Source organism: Astatotilapia calliptera, chromosome 7 (genome assembly GCF_964374335.1).
Source record: "Astatotilapia calliptera chromosome 7, fAstCal68.1, whole genome shotgun sequence".
In the NCBI taxonomy this organism is placed as follows: domain Eukaryota; kingdom Metazoa; phylum Chordata; class Actinopteri; order Cichliformes; family Cichlidae; genus Astatotilapia; species Astatotilapia calliptera.
In genome coordinates this window covers 53,329,058-53,352,134 of record NC_137428.1, presented here as the reverse complement: position 1 = coordinate 53,352,134, position 23,077 = coordinate 53,329,058, and the positions used below count along the sequence as shown (strand labels likewise).

The 23,077-nt window shown below is 42.7% G+C and overlaps 1 protein-coding gene across 2 annotated transcripts in view; it reads right to left on the bottom strand.

The window, feature by feature from the left end:
* Positions 1-13: 13 nt before the first annotated feature.
* LOC113026555 (cyclin-dependent kinase 17-like) overlaps positions 14-23,077 on the bottom strand; it is a 37,364-nt gene continuing 14,300 nt past the window's right edge. The window contains exons 3-17 of one of the 2 annotated variants that reach the window (XM_026175471.2): positions 16,988-17,155; positions 16,159-16,292; positions 12,149-12,274; positions 7,496-7,552; positions 7,218-7,332; positions 5,249-5,343; positions 5,000-5,062; positions 4,129-4,252; positions 3,880-4,000; positions 3,361-3,458; positions 3,091-3,196; positions 2,585-2,627; positions 2,299-2,389; positions 2,064-2,141; positions 14-1,320 (exon numbers count right to left, since the gene is read on the bottom strand). In XM_026175471.2, coding sequence (XP_026031256.1) covers positions 1,283-1,320; positions 2,064-2,141; positions 2,299-2,389; positions 2,585-2,627; positions 3,091-3,196; positions 3,361-3,458; positions 3,880-4,000; positions 4,129-4,252; positions 5,000-5,062; positions 5,249-5,343; positions 7,218-7,332; positions 7,496-7,552; positions 12,149-12,274; positions 16,159-16,292; positions 16,988-17,155 — 1,457 coding nt within the window. In that variant the 3' untranslated portion in view covers positions 14-1,282. The remainder of the gene's footprint in view (positions 1,321-2,063; positions 2,142-2,298; positions 2,390-2,584; positions 2,628-3,090; positions 3,197-3,360; positions 3,459-3,879; positions 4,001-4,128; positions 4,253-4,999; positions 5,063-5,248; positions 5,344-7,217; positions 7,333-7,495; positions 7,553-12,148; positions 12,275-16,158; positions 16,293-16,987; positions 17,156-23,077) is intronic. The other variant, XM_026175472.2, reaches the window with a different exon arrangement.

Below are 23,077 nucleotides of genomic sequence, written 5' to 3'. Positions count from 1 at the left end.
CAAAAACAAACACTTTTGGTTTTAAACCTTTAGATTTAATTTTTCTTTACTCTGGAAAAAAAACTGAAATATGGGAGGGCATCTGCAATGAAATCCCACACCAACAAAAATTATTCACAAATAAAGAATATCATACAAAACATGTCTTGTAACACTGTTAAATAAGGGCAGGACTATAGCTAACGCTTCCTGAATTAGGGGTTCGGTGGCTGTTGTGTGCTTCCTCATAGAAAAGAGCAGGCATGCACCACAATGACAGAGGAGGAAAAAAAAAAAAGATCTACTTTTACAGATGAGGGAGATGGGAATGGCAGACAGGTAAACCATGGACAATACACAAACAGGGCACTGCAGATTCCAACAGTGGGAGCTCATTTTTGCAGCTCCTCTTTGTAAGAGTGGAGAAAGAACGAGGACAGGAGGGTGATCAGTGTATTTCGTAGGTGTAACTATTCCTGTAATGCCCTAGTTGACAATCTGTGTTGCTCTTTCCCTCCTCTCTCTACTGCATTTGTTCATTGGTCACGTCAGAGACCGGAGCATCCCTGGAATGATATGCCAGCAAGTTGTTTGTTTTAAATGCACAGATCTACCAAGTTTTGTGTGCAAAAACATAATGTCGTCAACAACAACAACAACAAAAAAGAAATTTCACATTAATCTTCGGCTGGGATAAAATGATTAGTTATTATATCAAAGCTGGCCTCGGAAAAACCTTCAGAGTAAATGGTCACATGTGATTTGTGCAGCTGAGTACAGCACCATGGCAACAGAGACAAGAATATGAAACCCCTTTGAGCTGCTACAGAAACCTCCCTCCGTCTGTGTGCCTCACACACCCACACGTCGTCCAGGAGCTTCGAGGTGGAGTTTTAATGTATGAAAATGGAAACGACGACCAATAAAAAAAAAAAAAAAAAAGACAAAAAAAATATATCACCCACTTCAAAAAAATCTATACACATTGCATGTTCTCATTAAAGTGACTGAGCCTGTTAGAATTCTAGACAGTAGTTGGATTTAGCAGCAAATTCACTTGTCAATAAATATAGATGTACAGTGTACAAATGTCTCTCTGGAGCCAGTTTCAGACTAAACTTGGGACGGGGTCAGACCGTGGAAAGCCCCCCCACCTCGCCAAAAAAAAAAAAAAAAAATTCTGGAGGGGGACTGAAGGTGACTACGACATTCCACGCCAACTCTCATCTCCGCGTTCTGATCCAGCGGCAAGACTGTACAGCCAGTATATCGTTCCCAAATAACTGTATCCAGTCCAGAGATTTTAAAACAGCATGCTTTGTCTTCTGCTTTTTCCATTGCCTGATGGGAAACAGAAAAATAAAGTCTTTAAATATCGATTCAGCTATTTTAAATGACAGAAATCTGCATTTTCCAACTATTCCGGGCCATTTGATAAGCAAATTGGAGTAAATCAATCCAAATAACAAGGTTAAAAAGTAACTTACTTATCACAGTGACTGCTATTTAACCTGTTCGGTGGGTTTGCCCACGAAGGAATAAACAATGGTATACACATTTCATTTTTAAATATCACCGTTATCGTGACATCCCTGCTTTGGTTGTATAAATCGCCAGGTTCCAGGTGCTCTGCGGTCATAAACAGGAAGTGTAATGTGGGCTACAACTTGAGCCTTTGTTAGCCTGTATGTGTTCACATTTCATGATCCTTCATAGATCTTTGCACTAGTTGTTTACAGTGTACAAATTTTACAAATACAGTGGTTTGGTTTTTTTAATTTACATGTGAGCATCAGTCTTTGAAGGACAGCATGAAATTTCAGGAAGTAGAATGTAACAAAATTTACGAGCACATGTTTAATTATACATGTGGCACTATGGCGGTTTAATATAGTTAATCCTCATAATGAGTTTATGCAGATTGTGGCAATTATGTTAAAGTATCTCAGCTTCCTCCATGAGCTGTGTCTATTTGGCCAATTGAGTGGGCCGTACTACAAAAACCTACGCTTGCACTTGTCTCTTTTCGCTCACTCGGTTTCTGTGCTTCCCACTTCCCCTCTTCTCGATTCTTTATTCCTCACCTGATTCGGGGTATGATGAGTTCCGATAGCCGGGATCTCTCTGCAGCTGCACCTCCTTCAGTGTGAATATGGATACGGCTGCCAAAGACACAGTCAGTCAGTGCAACAGAAGAAGAAGACAGTGTTTCTGTTACAAGGCTGTAAGTGATCCTCTCTGTACACTGCAATACCCTTCAAGTTGTACTGAGCGGATGGTGCCAAGTCTGCATTACTGTATCACCGTTTCATTACTCACTCTCTGGCAGCGTGTGCACACGTGGCCCCAGGCTCCTGAAGTATGGCTGCCTCATTGCTTCATCAGCAGAGATCCTCTTCTTCGATTCATACTGAAATTTAGGGCAACAAAAGTTTCAGCCATTAAAGAACAACAAAAGAACTGGCTCAGCAGCCTGCGGTCGCATGCGAATGTGTTGGCACGCCTTCGTGCGCTTCTTTCCAAATACACAGTCCTGACATAGCTGCAAAATGTGTCACATGTTTTTAGCGTCTCTTTAATTCCTGGCAGATATTGCGAGACTTACCTTTAGGAATGACATCAGCAGGTCGATTCCATCATTGTCCAACCTGTAGGTGTGGGGGAGGGGTGGGACAAGAGTTTGGAGGTGGAAAAAAGAACAGGAGGGATGGGGGGGGGGGGTCAGTAAAGGTGGGCTGACTCATGGATAGAGGCGAGTGTTAAGGAAGTCAAACAGAGTCAACTATTCCACAGGATTTCCTTACAGGAAATGATAAAGAGCACACGCTCCTAACTACACAAACCTCCAACACTCATGTCTAACTAAAAGCTAAAACAGCTCTGCTTACAAGCTCTCCTCTTATATTTGTGTCACAAGAAACACTTTTCCACCTCCAGTCATCAGACAACCAGGCAAGAGAGGTGAATGGAGGGGTAACGGTAAGGTTTATATAACTGCTCCATAAATACCTGAAACAACCAGCAGCAACACAGCCTAAGCTGGGACATGTTGCATCTGGTGTAGAAGTAAAGTTATTAAGATAAAATGAGAGAAAAAAGTATCAGGCTTACCTGGGGGCATGATTAATGAGGGACTGTGCCTTGTACTTGTGGAACTTGTAGGACTTGAACTCATCAATGGAGGATATTCCAGGCCAGCTGTCTTCTGTAGGAGTGCCTGTGGAGGGACATTTAATAGACCTTGTTAGAGCCCGCGTCAGCTGGATGGGGCTTTTTCATGGCGCCGCGGAGGGGGGACGGGGCTACATGCCAGGGTTAATGCGATTAAAGGCTCTGGTTAAAAGGCTGAACGCTCCTCTGTCAGCAGAGGGCAGCACTCACCTAGCAGCCTGAAGATGAGGTGCAGCTCATCCTCCACTGTGGAGCCTGGGAACAGCGGCCTGCCTGCAGCCATCTCATAGAATATACAGCCCACACCCCTGACAGAATGACACAAACAGGTGGGAAAGGTCACAAAGATGCGTCTGACTGAAGCTTAAACAGCAGCCTGACTCAACAGGTGTTCCATCTCTAAACCAACCCTGATGTTTCTCTCAATTGGAGATCGGAGAAACCATTTACAGCTGCATTGTCTTAACAGCGAGGCTGTGTCCATCAGCAGCAAAGTCTCTTTACACCCGCGCGCTAATAAGGGCGCAAACTAAACGAAATGAGCTCCAGACACCTCTGCCCGTTCCACAAATCACTGAAGTGGCAATTTCACGACAGAAAACCAATCTGAGAGGATCGCATCGGCCTGCGCCGTCGCTGTGCAGCCATACGGAAATAAGAGAGTAACCACGAGCATCGTTAGCGTTTCCTAATAGTTGCAATCCCCCCCGTCGAGCGAGGCCCACTCACCACATGTCGATCTGTGTGGAGTACTCGGAGGAGCCGAGCAGCACGTCAGGGGGCCGATACCAAAGAGTTACCACCTCGTTAGAGTACGTTTTAGTGGGCACAGACTTCGCCCTCGCCAGGCCTGTGGAGCAGAAATATGGACATATTGGAAAAATGTCATGAAATTCATACAAAGGAAGCTATTTAGAATACTCCAAAAAAAAAATTTGCTCTGTAGAAACATTTTAATGTAATGTACTGATTTTTTACCAAAGTCAGCCAGTTTTAGTTCTCCTCTGTCATTGATGAGCAGATTTTGGGGCTTCAGGTCTCTGTGGAGAACTTTCCGCCTGTGACAGTAGGCCAAGCCTCGCAGGATCTGGAAGAGGAAAATCTAAAGGAAGAGATTTTCTCGATCAGTACATATGATCGTGTTGATAAAGTTATTATAAAATAGTGGTGATCGAGCCTTGCTGCGTGTGGGAAGTTGGAGGCTAATCACTCACACACATTTTGGTCATGTGCCAAAATACGACGCGCTGATACGAGATCACCAACAGTACTGAGGTCTTGTATTTCTGTCTACTTAATGAGGATGTGGTTAACAAAAAAAAAGCGACTGGTAACTGAAATTACTGTTAGCCAGGAAGAAAACAATTAGAAAAAAATTCACAAAAACCAGAATCACCAGGCCTCAAACGATGGATCCGCACCATCAGTATTATCTATGCGATGGAACAGATGACCTTTAGCCTAAGCTCGCTTTACTTAAAAGTGCGAGACTTCATAATACATCAAGTAAAATTATATGGACCCAAATATATATGTATGCTTAGTTGGGGTTGTTTTTTTTTCTGTCCATGAACTAAAAACTCTAAAATAAAGAGTTAAAAAAAACAGTGGTGTTCAGCAAAGTAATATATTGCAGATGCACAATCATGAATGAAATTCTTTAATTAAATACTCTAAAAACAGGGATGTTTAAAGAAGGTTGCAGCAGCCCATTTTACTTATCCCCTTGGGTCTACACTTCTCCACCAGGGGGCACACTGACAATGCTTCTTGCACCCACACCAGCAGCTACAAACTCTTGACAGGTGATGAAGGTGCTCAGGCCAGCAGGCAGCCTGCGGAGTCTCACCTTGACATTCTGCATGCTCAGGATGTTCCCACAGTCATCCATGTACTGCTTAAGGTCTTTGTCCTAGAAGAGAGGAAGGGCGTTAGAGCGGGGACGCTACAGGCACACAAACTGCAACAGTTGGTAAGCCTTCATACTCCGCACAGAGTCATGAATAATAATAACGTCAAATATTTTAATCTAAGCATCCCTGCAGAGAACATCGTGAGTCATGCAGGAGGGAGGCTGCAGAGGTTTTGCTGGTCTCACCAGGTATTCAAACACCAGTGTGAGCGACTTGTCTGTGTGGACGATGTCGTGCAGCGTCACGATGTTGCCGTGCTTCAGGTCCTTCAGTAGAGACACTAAGAACACACACGCAGAAAAAAAGAAGAAGAAGAAGAAGACGACAGCTGTTACAGCAAGGGTGTGATTACACTCAGCTTATTTTTTATTCTCTCAAAGTAACATTAACCAACATTTGCTTTACTTCTTGCTCTGATGCCTCTGTGTTCACGCTGATTAAGCCAAGAGAGGTTTATTTATAAATCCTTCAATCTTACAAAAATGTCTGAGACTTACAAAGAAAGCTTATCTGGCTCAAATTAATCAACAAAGTCTCAAAACAAGAGTGTGCTGCCAACACCGCTCTCCATATAAGGTCGCATAAAACTGCAAAATAAAAGAAGAAAATGCCTCCAGTTCAACCCCAGTGAAGGATCCATATAGACTCTCAAAGATGACAAACTCAACGTTTTTTTGTGAAACGTGCTAAACCTGGTGATGAAAAACTTGAATAAATACATTTATCCATCTAAAAAAACACAAAGCACCGTCAGTGAGCGCAAACTGAATTTACTCAAGCTGCCAGAAGATGACACTGAAATACAGTGTTTTGCAAAACTCTTAAGCCACGGCTCATTTCTTTACATTTGGTAGGAAACTGGAAAATAGGTGCAACGATTTATTAAAAGTATAAATGGAAATGAGGCGTATAAGGCATAAAGAAAGTTTGTAGAATTGTAAGTAATCTTCAGGAAACGTTCTTTCTGAAAGACATCCAAAGCTCTTCTTTGGATGTTGGCTACCTTGTATTCAATTCTTTGTCAATGCTTGAATAAAGCCGAGGTCAGTCTGTGACTAAGTGTCGCGTTGTGTGATTTTCTGTCCAGGTATGCTTTCACTGCACTGGCAGAAACAAACACTGCCAGTCAGGCACTGCACGATCAAAATCGGACTTTATTTGCATTCGTAATTTCACCAATTTTGACAAGATCTCCAACATCGCTGTCTGAAACGCAGCCCTGATTCATGGCAGCGTCTCCAGTGTGTTTTACAGATGGATGCAGACACTCCTGACCTTCTCTGTACATACTGACAACGACTTGAACCAAAAATGTCAAATTTGGTTTCATCACTTCGTACGACGTGTAAGTCAGTGATTTTCAGTTCACTTCTTGTGTAATGTGGCATGCCACAGCATTTTCTCACTATTCTTCTTCTTGACAAATAGCTTCTTGATAGCTCTCCGTCCACTGAGACCACGTCTGATGAGGCTTCAGCAAACAACAAGCAGGGCCAGATGCATCTCTCAGGTCATGTGACAGGTCTTTGCTGGACTGTTTTCCTATTTCTTAAGGATATGACTTCAAAATTGAGTTCATCTGTTGTAGACACATTTTTTTAGGTCTATCACTTCGTTTGTCAATCACTTGTGCAGTTTCCTCAAATTTGTTTTAATCACACTGCACACCACATAAAGAGTTTTAGGCTAATAGCTCTTTGGGAATCACCTTGTTGGTGCAAAAATATTATTTCAAGCATGTTAAACTGTGTAATCTTTAGCTAATATCTAAGTGTAACTAAGTGGATAAAGATACGATTTAAAATCGGTCCTTGCTAAGTTGTCTGTTATGTGCAGACTCGGCTTGTGTAAAAATTCCACAAAATTCCAAATCTACCAGTGTCTGCTCGTGCTGGGATATATTTACAGACCTGACCACCTACAGGCACGACCTGTATGTTTGTATTTGAGGTTGTTTTCTAGGAGCATTTATTCTAAAATCTGCTTTTCTATTTCAGTTAACTAAGTTGTTTTTTGCACTCCATCTTGCTGCAGATGTTCAAACGTCACTGTTCAACGTAAAACAAATCAGCTTATATAAGTAAAAAAAGTTCAAGCACTTATATTTGACTGCTTGGTGACCAAATAGCGTTCTGTGGCTAAAATCTTTTGTACCTTCTCGGATAGCCGTGCACGGTGCTCCTTCTTCATGCTCCAGTCTGATCTCTTTCAGCGCCACGAGGTTGTCTGTCAGCTTACTCCGCCCCTTGTACACAGTAGCATACGTGCCCTATACAGCAGGAAAAGAAGGGGGGGGGGGGGGGGGGGGTTCAGTGTTTCAGGTTAAAAGTAAACTCCACAACTGTGCCTGTGTGCACTTTAATCACTCACTATGAGAACGTTTGCACCTGGGGTGATAAGGAAAGGCTTTCAAGGTAAACTGTGCCACATACCTCCCCCAGTTTGTCCAGTTTGATGTAGGTCTCCAGCTTCCCAAATCCAATTTCTGACTGGAGGGAAGAAAAGGACAAACAGCATTAATGAGGGTAGTGTCTTTATTAGCAGTGACAGGCTTACACACACCAGGACAAATCCTCATGATGGCCTTGCAGCATCACAGAGTGGGGCGTGGGGGTCACACAACCAAACCAGCATCCCGACTAATTGCTTGTGACAAAGACCCGATGGCTTTTTACAACGTGTCTATGGGCGAGTCGAACAAACAACATGTTTTCATTTATATTTTTGAGCTAAATATATAATAAAAAAATAGCTAGTTTCAGTTTCTCTAATATTTGGATTTTTCTCCGTTTCTTATGTGTGCTAAGAAAAATATTTGAGGTTGTGAAGAAATCCCATACGGTTGTGTCATTTTACATCATATTTTCCTACTCTCATCATTTAATATACCAAGGATTGGTTGATCAATTGACCCAATATTCTCCACGATAGGGCTGGGCGATATGACCCAAAATTCATATCTCGATATTTTTTAGCTGGATGGCGATATAAGATATATATCTCGATTTTTTTTTTTAAAGCCATAAGTTAAGAACAAAAAGAGAGTTCTTAGTCACACTGTGTCCCAGATGTCACACGGGCACTTTTATTTACATACAGCGTAGATGTACATGAAGAAATTACTCAAAAATAAATTATCAGCATTTATTAAATAATCATGGTCCATAAATAAAAGAAAACAATGTTGTTTTTGTGCATAACAAAAAGCTCACAATTGTGCAGTCAAAATGTAAACTAATAGACGCTGAGCATAATAACAAAGAGACAGATTTCACAGCTGCACCACGTCTCTGAACAGGTGCCATTTGTGGTCCTTATACACACACAGTACGTATCACTCCGCAAGGCTCCTCCTCGGTAGCCGTAATCCTCCGACAATCCATCAAGTGGTGCAGCTCCGTAGCTTAGCAAAGTCATATTAAAACATTTTTTGACAGATTGCCGAGCGCTGTGTACCACATAAAATCGGTTCGCGGTCAGTAAGCACAACCAGAATTCATACATAAGGCGCACTGTCGATTTTTGAGAAAATGAAAGGATTTTAGGCCGTGCAGCCCCTCCTGGCTGCATGTCGTTAGCGCGGTTAGCTCGTTAGCGCGGTTAGCTCACTAACACGTTGACGCCGTCCAGCCCCACGCACGGTAACTCGCTAACGGAGATTTTCCGCTTTCATCTTGTCATTGCCTGCAGGTGAAGCTATGGGGGAGGGGGAGTTGTGTTCAGTGAAGGAGAGGCGAGGCCGAGTAACGTTGCGTAGAGGCAAAAGTGGACGAAAGAGAGGCAAACCTGCGGCTCCACAAGTATAATTATAACGTAACATAGACTATATCGATATAAACGATATTGTCACATCTTATATCTCATATGAAAATATATCGATATTTTTAAAAAACTCGATATATCGCCCAGCCCTACTCCACGATAAATAATAACTGAAACAATCATTACTTCCACGCATAATAAATCACTAAACGCTTCACAACTATTCAGTTATAACCAGAACACACACAAACTACTTAATAACTGAGCTATAACTGTCACTGCTGCAAGCCAGCATCTTCACAAGGCTTAAACAGACCTGTGCACTGGATAAAGACCAGCGCCAGAAAAGCTGAGAGGTCTGACAGCCAATCATCTGAGCAAATCCAGTCAGTGCTTTTGAAAAAACTCTGCAAAGGGGTGTGTATGCAAATAAAGTTGGGCCTGGGCGAGGCCGAGTGTTACTTACTCCTCTGTTCTGCTTTTGACAGATGCACAGGACAATCGTTCAGGCTCGTGACAAAAATGAGTGGTGAGAGGATGAGCTCTGATCGGCTGAGGATAAGGTGTGAACTCTGACGCTCTCACTTCTGTTTCTTGCTGCATTTAAATAAAACATTACCCTCAGAGCTATCTTTATCCATGTGCAGCCACTTCCTGACTCTTGCTCTGCTTCCATTTCTCTCATTCTGGTCCACCCCTGATTCTCAAATTAGCACTCTTCACTGTCGCTTTTGCCAAAAGAAAGAATTTAGTTTTTAATGTTATTACAGTTTTATCTGCAAAATGCTATATGATGAACCCTGAAGCAAATATGGCTCTGCCTTTTAGAATTTACTACTAAAAACTCCCAATAATGTAAAAATCAATAAGCAGATCTTTAATGATCTGTGACACAGAATGTTGTACTTACAAAACTGACACACTGCTAACACCAACAACATTAATTAATGAATACTTTTGGGGAAATTAATTATTTATTGAGTTTATGGTGTCGTGGTTATTCGGGTGACATGAAGAGATCACTTATTCAAGACCCATCCTCAAGGGGTCATGAGCTAGTGTGATCACTGTGGCAGGATGGCCACTGAAGCTGCAGTTATGGTTGATGCACTCGCTATACAACAGATATGCAGTCATCAGCTGCTTTTGTTAGGTACACATGGTCAACTGAATGTTATCTATTAAGCCAATCACATATCAGCAATTCAGTGCATGTAGACATGTACAGGATGACTTGTTGAAGATCAAACTAAGCATCAAAAGGGGAAATAAAGGTGATTTAAATGACTCTGAATGTGGTTGCTGGTGCCCGATGGGCGGGTCTGGGCATTTCAGAAACTGAAAGCTGAAAAATGCCAGCTGAGGTTTTCCTGCACAACCATCTCTGAGCTTACAGAGAACAGTCTGAAAGAAAGAAAATATTCAGTAAGCAGCAGTTTTCTGGGAGGAAAGGCCATATTGATGCCAGAGGTCAGAGGAGAATGGCCAGACTGCTTCGAGCTGGTAGGAACGCGACAGTTACTCAGGTTATTACAACCGAGGTACGAAGAAGCGCACAACAAGTGGAACCTTGAAGCAGACCGGCAGCAGCAGCAGAAGACCGCACCAGGTCCACTCCTGTCAGCTAAGAACAGAAAACTGAGACTACAATTTTCATTAAATGGCCAAGAAAAGTTGTAAAAACCTCGCCTGGTCTAATGAGTCTCAACTGTTGCTCTGACGTTTGGATGGTGGTGTCACAATTTGGTGCAAAAACATTAAAGCGTGGATCAATTCTACCTTGTGTCAAAAGTTCAGGTTGTGTCACAGTCACTGGATATCTAATAGATCACCTTAACGTAATGGAAAAGGGAGATTCGTATCATGGATGTAGCTGACAAATCTGCAGACATGCTATCATGATGTGATGCTATCATGTCAATATGGACCAATGCCTCTGAGGAATGTTTCCAGCACCTTGTTTAATCAGTGCCACAAACAATTAAGGTAGTTCTGAAGGCAAAAGAGGGCCAAACCCTGTACTAGATGTACCCAATAAAGTGGTTGGTGAGTGTATACTCACACTTCAGGTGTGCTTGTCTCACCTTCTCCTGTTCGCCTAAATGATGGATTCTGCAGAGCATGTAATCATTTCCAAGTGCAGCCGTTGCTCTCTGTGCCATATGGAAATGCACTGCATTGATGTGGCTTCAAAAAGCTCACAGGGTTTGTGCCTCCAGCCCAACCTCACCGCCCACGATGTGCCCGACAGGTTACAAAACTTGGGAGATGCACAACAAGCCAGTAGTTGTGCCATCACTTCTGGCTTGCACCACACACAAGGACGACTACAGCAAGAATAAACCTGCTTTCCAGTGAACCACACAGGGAATTTCTCTGTGTTTCCATCTTGGCCCAGATTCCTAGGCTTGCAATGACTTTGATGACTAAATAAATGAACTAAATGCACATTTTACTTTTAACCATTTTGTCGTAATTTTTCTCAACCAAATTCCAAAAATAAGGAGAGTATATTAGCCAATGTGTCTGTGAAGGTTCTCAGTCATCCAGGTCATCGTAGTCTAAGGAGCTTGCAAAGAGAAGCGTCTGGACTTCTTGAAGTTGCTTGAAGACGTTTCACCTCTCATCCGAGAAGCTTCTTCAGTTCTGTCCTCTCTGTCCAAAATGTGGAAATTGGCACAGAGAGGACAGATGGTTTGAAAGAGGAGTGAAAGAAGCCATCTATGTCCACTGTGAGCGACCATCTTTGAACAGAGGCGGGGGTTTACGACACCAACTCTCTGCCATCTATAATCCAGTTTTGAGTTCCCTTCCCAGACGCCTTAACGCCCACTTACATCCTGGGCCATCTGACCTCAGGAATTCGCATGATAAGATGGGGCCAGGTTTCACAATGAACACACCCGAAACTCTGGCTGATTGGGACCCACGCCCAGTTTCCCACCTTGGCTCAGGCGATTAGAGGATCATCAGGGGGTCCTTTTGTCCCTCTGTGGGGGGTCACTCCCACTAGGTTTATATCTGGGACTCTCCACCATTTGACCTTAGAACTGAAGAAGCTTCTCGGATGAGAGGCGAAACGTCTTCAAGCAACTTAAAGAAGTCCAGACGCTTCTCTTTGCAAGCTCCTTTGACTATATTAGCCAATGATGTGACCCCTGCAAGTCCAGCTTCAAGGTGAAGGACATGTGCAATAGGCCGACTTCCTGTTTACAGTATCACTCTGCACTTGTCTCCTCTCTGACAACTTGTAATTGTCTCCCGTGTGTTTTCAGCACCTTCTCTCTTACTTCTTCCCCTCTAATCCCTCTTGTTCTTCTCACCAGTGATGCTCTGCGGGAGCGTCGGCTCAGCGGCTGGTCGAAGGGTGGGCTGCTCATTTGAAACTTCTCCAGGTAACCGTCAGGTATCCGGATGTCAGCTGGCAGGGACAAACGTTTGTTCAGGTCCTACACAAAAACAAGAAATTAAAAAAAAAAAAAAGTCGGTATATCAACCTGAATGAATAAACAAACAAACCCTTAGCAAACAACATAATCTCTGAATAAATACCTCTGATTGGATACAAAATGGCAGAAACCCAAAGTAAACAAGCAGAATCTGTGGGTGTACTTTAGGCCTCACCGGTTAACAGAGAAGCCAGTGTGGTACGTGCGTGTGCAGCCACACAGTGACAGTTTTAGACTTGTGTTCATGGTAAAGGCCGTATGTGGAGCCCTTAAGAGTTCAGGGTAAGTCTTTTTAAAGAAGTAAAACAAGCACAGAAAGCATGATTCTAATGATTCTTTATATAAAAATCCCTCAAACACACATAATACAATCAAACAGTTAAAATCTAACACCTGGATTCTTCCCATCATGCATTTCCTCTATTTGTTAGATTACTATTAATCCCACGTTTCTCTCTGTAAATCTACTTCCACTCCCTCTGAGGTAACACCGGACACCCCACTGCTTCCTCCCTCCATCTTAGCCAACACGCACAGAAGCAAAACGCAACCTCAACCTTTTTCAAATTTCAACACAAGTTCAGAGACAAGCTCATAAACCCGTAAACTGAAATTGACCGACTTCTAGAAGGATCGGTGACTTTCAGCCTTTGCGTTAAACGGTGACTGTGAGTCAGCTTTCTGCTCTGTGGTTGTTAACAGCAAACACATTTAGCCATGTGATCAGCTTCCAGGAAGTGTAGTCTTCATTAAAACTTGGAGCAAGTTGACATCCTGGTGCAGATTCGGCATCTCTATTGTTTTGTGTGCGTACAAACTAAATACAAACTCATAAAAACATTCATTTCAAGGCAATAAAGAGGTTTGCTTATTGTTTTAGCTTTAACTGTTCACAAAAACATTTTTAAGTAAAGACACCACAGCTCTGGATTCTCAAAAAGAGAAAACAAAAGCACTCTGCACATATCAACATAACAGGAACTCTGCTTGTCTTTATTTGTTTAAGAATATACATTAGATTTCGCTCTGCTGCTCTGTGGTTTCAGTGTGCAGGGCCAGGATTGGTGGCTTGTCCTCAGAGTAAGTGATGCCGTCCATCACCTGACCTTTGCAACCCCTCCACCCCCCTCCAGTTTGTCCAATCAACTCGTCCTAATCTGTTACAACAGGGGCCCATCTGGACCGTATTACAGTAATCCTCGTGATGTAATCCCAAAATGGCACTGCTTCCACTGCAGTCCGAGGAGAACAATCTGCTACCTGACCAGCCCAAAGGGACGTCCTCGCTCCTCCTCCTATTTTTTCTGCTCTGCCGTCCCTTCTCCAAGTGTCACAGTGGCACAGAGGGGACAAAGAACAAGGCCGCACACTGATTTCACTGTTGGATCACTTCATCAACAACAAGCCTGCAGTCAATCACTCTGTTCATTCAAACAGTACACTGGATTTGCTGGGCTGACAGAAGCTGCAAGTAGAACTGTGAGCGTGTCCAAAAAACTAAAAACTTTATCTGGCTGTGAAACAGTCACAGGAAGTGTGAGGTGTGCTGCTTGCAGACACGCTCAAAAAAGCAGCAAGAGGTGATGTATCATCTCTCTGTGTGGGCAGCCTCAAATGCAGCTTAACTAAACCTCAAGCATTTTTTTCCCCTCTACTCGTGCAGGTTTGCATGCTTGGTTTGTCTGTGCAGATGCTGCTATCTGCTTGTAAACTCCCACAGGGGTTGCAATCAAAGCAACCAATAAACAGAAGGAGGGAAGTGTGTGTTGTTCAATCAGAACTTTTCCTTCCACCCAACATGTGAAAACATGTGGTTCAGTGGCATCAACTGTACCTATAAAAACACAAGACTATAAGGAAGCCCTTTTCCTTACAGTTTCTTTTTTTCCTCTCCTTTGACTCCTTTTATGTAAAACTGGAAAGTCTTTCTTTGCATTTTATATTATATTTTGTATTAACACAAAGAAAAATAAGTCTCTGAAAAAGAGAAAGACAGAAGGTGAAAAAGTGTCTAAAACAGTGATGCAGAAAAAGGAAATGAAAACTATGGATGGATATGAATCTATTTTCCTGTCATGCTTTTTTTTATATAATTTGAGTTGAGAATGGCGATGTTATGAAGTAACTCCTGCCACAGTTCAGGGGGAAAGTGGGCGGCTCGTTGCATTACTTTATGTCAGCTGCACGGCCTGAAGTCCTATTGGTAGAGCTTACGTTGGGCTAAAGGGACCAATTATTGGTTTTGGGAGGGATCGGGTCAGATATTGATTGAAACAGTAAAATGACATGTTACCTCTGCTTATATGTAAAGAATAAAACTTTAAACAGCTGTTTGACAAACTTCTCTATGATGATGATGACAATCCGTCACCATTTCCTTGCAGATATGAATTAATACAGATATCTGCGGATCACTGGAATAAATGAGTTTTGCAAAGTTTGATGTAGTAGTAGCGTGCTTGAGTCAAAGTAACATTTGTTTCTCAGTAAAAGTAAATCTACAATAAGTTAAACTGGACTAATAAAAACATACATAACAAGTTGTTTTTTATTTAAAGCAGACTTAATGCGCCCATCTTTGGCTCCACAGCTATATTCTTTGCCTCTGCTAGACCAGTTTTGAATGTTTAATAAGGCAAGGCGACTCTTTACCCATTGAAAGCCTACCAGGACTAACGCTTCACCCTCTTTTCTGAACTGAGCTCTTTGCGTCATATTTCAGGCCTGCTGTTAGAACAAAATTACAAAAAGGTGTGCATCAGAAGGTAGTGAGGCTGGCCTCGGCCTATCCAGCTACCCTATAAAAACTTGGAACCTTTTCAAATGGTTCATGGTTATTGAGTACAGAAGTCTTAAGTACAGAAGAGGTTGTCAAATGTTGTCTCTATGTGGGGAAGAGATAAGGCTAACTTTCTTCTGATTGGCTGCACCTAGCAAATAGATTGTTTGACCAACAGGTGGGTAGGGCACCTCCATGTGACATCATAATGATCCATGAGAACACAAAACAGGGGGTGCAAACACAAACACACATTTGTGTTTATTATTTGTTGTTGTTGCACAGGTACTCTGTGTCCATCTCTGTAATCTACAGTATGTGAAACAATCAGATTCATGCCACAGATTCTTCTTGTTGGCTTTGAACATACAGCTTTAATAAAGGAAACTATTTTGGAATCATGTTCATGTAGGAACAAAAATATAAATCAATGAAATAGAAAAGAATTACTGTTGTTAATATGTGCAGAAATAAACGCCCTGGATCCAAAAAAATACTTGTGGGAAAATGGAATGCCTTTTAGATAAAAGCAATTACAGTGAGATGTCTTCTGTAATGTGTTGAGATTATGTAACCACCGGAGAAACGCAATCGAACTGCCCATGTCTGGCTCTGTGTGTTTGAGAAAGAGGAAGTAAATCAGAGGAGGTTTTGGGTGGGTGGATGTGCTGACGAATAAAAGATTCTTTAAAGTAGATTTCAAAACCAACTTGAGAGGAACATTACATGAAATCAGTCTGAACATTATGTGTGCGCTGCTCACATTGCAACAGGAGCCGAGGATTTGTGTATTTGTGCAGTGTGTGTATATGACACACTGCACAAATACACCCACGCCGAGTTACAGCACGGAGCTCACATTCGCGTCTTACAGATAGGTCTATTGTCATTTATCAGTGAAGTCATCGCAGCGCACGCTTATTAACAAAGTGGAATTTGAACCATCACACCGGGTGAGGAGATGTGTGGCAACACAGTCAATCGTCCCACTGAGTTAAGTGTAGGCCCTGCAGTGACTCACACTACAATATATCCACACTTTGCAAAGCAGAGAGGCTACACGAGGACAACGACGGAGCTCTGAAAACACAGAGCCAAATCTCACCTCCGCAGAGATGCGTCTGTTCCCTCTGTTCCTCAGACAAACACCCGTGGGCGACTGCACCTCATCAGAGGAAGTCCCGGATGCCTGGTCGCTCTCTCCGTCGGACCCCATCTTCAGGTTCTCGTGGACGATATCTGGAGATGAGCGAAGAGAAAAGTTTACAGAGAGCACGGGGGGTTGACAAATGGAGCAGGTCTGTAAAAACAGGGCAGGGTGCAACACCAGATAATGACTTCAACAGGAAAGAAAAACACTCTCTCGGACACTTTTATGACTCCCTCTTTTCTTATCAAGCTACTGGCTGTATCAGACAGACGATATACAAGAGGTAAATATTCTTAATGAGTTTGACTTAGATTTTATTTCAGTGCCACAGGCTTTATGAGACAAAGCCATACATCACGGAGTAATTTAGCCACGCCTGAGAAAACTCTGCTCTCATTCATACACTATTGCAGCATTTTCATTCCCTCCAGGGGTTTTATTCATATTTTGAATTTGTATCTGGGCTGAAAATCCAAGTTGACAGCAAACTTGGTTTTCAGAGTCGTTATTTTTAGTTATATTTCTTTGCAAAAAGGACAAAAATGCGGCCACAAAAGCAGATAAATTGAAGTGCATCTTTGCATAAAGCAATGATTTCTTTGAGCACATGCGTGATACAGTTCCCTCAACAGAAATGGGTATGACAAGGAATTTAGGCCCAGCAGCAGCTCAACACCTTCCACGTATGGTCACAAAAGAAATCGTTGGCTATTTCTTCATTTCAAGCCAGAAATATAAAAGTCAAATATTAAATTTGACAGCAGGCAGGTTAGGCGTGACTCACCAAGGCGACTACCATTGCGAGGCATGACCATGAGAGAGCCTAGTCCTCCTCCGATGACGCTCTGAGGCCGTCTGAGCGGTGGCTTTTTAAAAGAGCCTGTGTACTGGTGAAGAAATGAGTGGACACTGTGGGCTGATGGAGGACGGCCGTTCCTCACAATGGGCTCTGCTGGAGAAGAAAGAGTTTGTTGTGTTTTTTTGATGATGACAGGACACACAGTATACAAGCACATATCAACAGATGAGAACAAAATACAAAACCCCCAAAACAAAACATTGTAGTCATGGCGCTGAAAGAAAGTGGTATTAATGTGAACAAGACTCATCATGGCCAATATGTGATTAATGCACTTCAAAGCAATCCAATGATAAATTCATCCTGAGGTACTCTGACAATCTTATGTGTCGGATGATTTATCTTGCTGATTGCGTCACTACATAACAGCCAGTTCTTATAAAAACTGGGTGGCGGATGGGTTGTTTTCCCCTTTCTAAATGTTATTAAGCTCAAAATTTGCATTATGGGGATCACGACTACTTACTAACAGCTAGATACTGACACAGAGGAGGCACTACCCATCTGCTAGACGGCACCTCTGCTTATTCAAGTCCCTGAATCTTACCCACCAACAGCGTTTTGTGGCATTTAAGTCTTTTTGAGTGGTATTATCTAACAAATATCAGAACACGCTGGATGCTACAGACCATCCAAGAAGTCTACTTTAGTTTTGGTGATGTGCCTCGCTAAGCTATAACACTAGTATTACCAACTAACTTAGCACTTTACCGCTCTCATACTCCTGGTTCTAACAAAAAGAAGACAGTGGCATTATTGAGGGAAGGTCAAGGCTTCAAATTTGGAATTAACCAAGGGGCAACCTCCAGAGATTAAAAATGAAACCCCCCAAAATGACAAAAACTGCAGTTCCTCTAAGTGCCACTTGAGGCTCCCTCCAAAAGGACATAGTTTTGGTCAATTTGATTACATTTACAGAAAAAAAATGATAGTTTCAACTTTCATAACAACTCCAGGTTTTATAACTCATCCACCTGGATAACTGAGCATGGCTGCACTGACTGAGGCAGCTGGAGCCACTCAGAGTCTGGTAAGCATCCTCTTCTGTCAGTTATTAAACTGGGCCTCTTCACTGTGTGTGTGTGTGTGTGTGTGTGTGTGTGTGTGTGTGTGTGTGTGTGTGTGTGTGTGTGTGTGTGTGTGTGTGTGTGTGTGTGCGTGTTTCCTGCCTTCTGTAGCATTTTAATAGACTGACTGATATTACGGCTTGCTGAGTGGTGCAGACCATTCCAGGTATTTGTGCTTATTGTGACTTCTGTTACTTTATTAGTGCGTTCTTAGCACTTATTTTGTGTCTCTGTGCTGCAGCAGTACAATTCAAGCATACAGCTTGTTAACCAGCCTTGCTACCAATAGTTAGTAGTCCACCCTTTGATTCATCAAAGTAACTTCTAAATCAGAAAGAAATTCTACATGACCACAGCCAAAACCTTTTATATTAAGGCCTCAAAATGTGCCTCTTTGATACTTTCCTTATAATTACCAAACCACTTGGTGTCACCTTCCATCTTTTATATACACACTGTATTGTTAGGCTTTGTATCAAGGTGACCAATAAAAATGAAACTGCTGGGTTGATATACATTAGGTTCTACACTGTAAATTAACAAATTTCTCACTAAAAAAACAAAACAACCCCCCCCCCCCCAAAAAAAACAAAACAAAAAACAGTGAATTAAATTGAACCTTAATCTGTTTTGATATTTGAGTATCACATCTAGGCAGCACGGTGGCACGGTGGTTAGCACTGTTGCCGCACAGCAAGAAGGTCCTGAGTTCAATTCCAACATCAGGCCGGGGTCTTTCTGTGTGGAGTTTGCATGTTCTCCCCGTGTTTGCGTGGGTTCTCTCCGGGTACTCCGGCTTCCTCCCACCGTCCAAAGACATGCAGCTTGTGGGGATAGGTTAATTGGATAACCCAAATTGTCACTAGGTGTGAATGTGCGAATGAATGTGAGTGTGAATGGTTGTCTGTCCCTGTGTGTTGGCCCTGCGACAGACTGGCGACCTGTCCAGGGTGTACCCCGCCTCTCGCCCTATGACAGCTGGGATAGGCTCCAGCGCCCCCCCGCGACCCTGAAAAGGATAAGCGGAAGCGAATGGATGGATGGATGGAGTATCACATCTTCCCAATGAACTTCGGGTTACCTAATTGTACACATAGCCAGGAGAACAGCAATGTTTTCTTAATCAGTGTAACCCCTGTACTGTAAATAATCAAAAGTGTATGAAAGTCTGTAAACAAATGCCTGACAGTCTAAGGCAGGGGTGGGGAATTCGGGGGCCGGTGTCCTGCAGGTTTTAGATGTGTCCTTGATCCAACACAGCTGATTTAAATGGCTAAATAACCTCCTCAATATGTCCTGAAGTTCTCCAGAGGCCTGGTAATGAACTGATCATTTTATTCAGGTGTGTTGACCCAGGGTGAGATCTAAAACCTGCAGGACACTGGCCCTTGAGGCCTGGATTCCCTAACCCTGGTCTAAGGTGTGTGAGTTTGGCTTGTGGAAAGGATCTACCACTGACAATGAACAGCTTTTGTCCAAAAGCACGACTAGAGCTGACAGAGTTGAATGATTTAATATCTGGAAGATCTAGCACCCAGCAAAACACCAAATATGACAATGAGGCGAAAAGAACACCCAGGAGAAGATGAGCAGAAGTCAAAACTCAGACAGAGGCCCATGTATGCAAAAAGAGCAGACAGGACAAGGACAAGACATAAGTCAACAGTTACAGAGGAGATAATTACTTCCCAAGAATAATGATTATTGATTAGATAGATTGTTTGTTTTTGCAGGGACATAAACCAAACAAAAAACAACTGTCAGGCAGAAAAGTGTTTGTATGTGTTTAGGACCTGTAATGCAAGGGCTTGGGTTTTACAGTCCACTGCTGTTTGTCATGACCTTGTTTGGTAAAGCCATTAACATCATCAGCCTTTGAACACAGAGTGGATTACCTGGTTTATCAAGAGTAGATCAATTTTGTTTAAAAAAACAAACAAACAAAAAAAACAGAAACAAAACCCACACAAAAGCAAGTTAATAGTAGGCAAAGTTTTCATGTATAGAGAAAATTTAGGGAACTAACCAAAGTGCTTTTAGCTAGAGTCAAACGCTCATTGCTAATTTGAGGTGGGTAATGGTCCAGTAAAGTCACACCAAACAAATGGTTGTATTACGGGTATGTACTCCTGCACGCTCTATCCGTGCTGCACTCTCTCCTACAACAAATTGTTGAGCGTTTATAGACAAGAACGCATCTGAAAACATGGTTAGACCAAAGGAGGGATTCTCCTCTCCAGCACCTGGGAAGGTCTAGGAATACTGCAGAGAATAAGGAGTTGAGGAATTTCATCCTGGCAACAGGACATTGAACCAGATCTTTACCTTCTTGAGGTGTGGGGGAGTTTCCCCAATGTTAAAGTGTTTTATTGACCCACAAAAGGGGCTTGAGGAGGACGGAGTATTGAACTCACTGTTCAACCACAGTGGCAGCTCGTTTCACATAAATCAGACCTGTTTCCAGTCAGACTGTCAGAGCATCCCTTTGTCACCAAATGTGCTCATAATTTTTATGGATTTAATTTTTAGACACAATCATAGGTGGAGGGTTCTGTGGTCAGAGGATCTCATCTTGCTTTTTGATGTGGTTCTGTTAGCTTCACCAAAAGACGACTGCCATCTCGCACTGGGTCGGTTTATAACTGAGTCTGAAGCAGCTGGCATGAGCACCTCCAAGTCTGAGGACAGTTTTCAGTCATAAATGGCGGACTGAACACTTGGGGTCTTGTTCATGAGTGAGGGAAGGAGGGAATGGCAAATGGAGATCGCCGGACTGGTGCAGCATCTTCTTCAGTGTTGTTGATGCTGTACTGGTCTGTACAGCAACCGCAACACTAAAGAGAAATGTGCACGTAACAGCAAAGCTGTCGATTTACCCGTCAGTCTACGTTACTAGTCTCACCTATGGTCACAAACTCTGGGAAGTGACGGAAAGAATACGACTGCAGAAACAAGTGTTGGAATCAGCTCTCCCCAAATAATGATCGGCCTCTTCCTTAACCTGCCAATATACCCTCTGCAATGGTCACATCGCTCACTGCCACGCCGTCATCACACATATGCAGCCATTTATACCCGGCATTACAGCGCAAGAACTCGCTGCAGTATTCTCCTAAAGGTGTCGCCACCAGGATAATATTGCATCATAAGCGCTGATAAGGAGAAGTCAAAACTAACAAATTTGTAATTTGTGTGTGTGGGGGGTATTTTACATTTTGACAGATTTTGCTGATTACAGCTGAGTGAGATTGCTAATGATTCTATTCAACAGTTTCTGAATTACTTTTTAACTGGTCACAACCTCCACATACTTTCTGAGTTATACATGTCTACTTTTTTAAAAGTACCCCCTCTTAAAGTCCCACTCTGGCCAGGAATAACAGCGTAGTCATTACCAGCCTGCATATCATCACCACCAGCCTCAACAATATTAGCTCACCAGTTGTCTGGTTTCCAGTTTCCAGATCCAACAGATTCTCAGTGAATTTTTCTGACGTAAATCCCCATTGCCAAAATTAAGCTTACAAGATTCAAGCTGCCTTTTCGAGACCGATTCAGACTGCTGTGGGTGTTCAGGTCTCGTTGGGCTATAAAAACAGATTTTACTACGCCAACACAGTCGCTGAAAATTCGGAAAATGGCATGTTACATATGTATTACAACCATGATTATCTTTCTTTTTTGTTGTTGTTGGGGGTTTTTTGGCACATCATGACAGACTGACATCATATATGTGATTTAGCAGGCATGTATTATCCCGGCCCTTATACCACCTCTCCCTTATCGCTGGGCAGCTGCTGCTGCTGCTGGCCTCAGTTATGAGCGTTACATAATCAGATCAGGACCACAACGCTTTCCCCAATCAGAGAGTTCAGATCAAATCTCATCTGGCTACTCCATTCTGTCTCCTCTCTACCCTACTTGCTGTTACACAGGCTGCTAAAATCCCCCACACGCAAGCAGGCACACACAGGAACACACACGCGCGCACACACACACACACACACACACACACATCACAGTTCTCTGTCCCCACTCAACAAGCACAGAACACTCTGGCCAAACTTGGTGTTAGTCGCTGCACAAAAAGCTCTTTACAAAGTCTAGTTAGTTCTCAGAAGGCGATGGGGGGAGGGGAGGGGCTTCGTGGGAGCTTAGACGATCTGATTGATTGAAAAGGGAAAAAGGGGGGAGAAAGGGTGGAGGGGTGCTGAAAAGAGAAGAAGAGGAGCAAAAAGATAAAAAGAAAAAAAAAAGTGGGGGGCAGCAAATGGATCAAGATGCTTCGCTGGTTTCACCAAGTCATCCAAGTCGCCGTGGCAATGTCATGGAAACTCTAAAATGTTTCCAGACCATGAGCACCATGGCAACAACTTGCTAGCACACCGAGACGTGCTCCCTGGCTTGCTTGCTCCGTGCAGATTTTGTAAATATCAGAAGAGATAGGCGGCTGTGCCACGGCTTTTATTTGACGTCTAGAAGGCCACAACCTTCAGCAGGATGGAGATGAATGGTAAATAAATAAATACAGTGTCTGCCAGCAAGAACGGAGTGTCTTTACAGTAAAAAATAAACTGACAGATTGAGCACAACAATCAATACAGAGCTGGGAAGTGGAAGAAGTCATTTCTGTGAAATTCACATTTATTGTCTGAACAGTCAGTATTAAAGGAGCAGTTCCCCCTAAAATCAAATTTGCATAAGGGGTGGTTGTAATATGCAAGAATTGTGGATTTGTGGACTTTTTTGAGTAAATGGGCTCTTTTTGGCAGTTTAGGTAGTTTATATTTACAAGAAGGCAGATATGCCTACCTTTTTTTTTTTTTTTAAACAGCTTTTGTAATCAAAAATATGATCTGAACGCAGTGTTGTGCCAAACACATTTGGCTTTTCCAAGATGAGTTATTTAAATTCTATATAGGCTCCTCTTGTTCATGTGACTCTTATC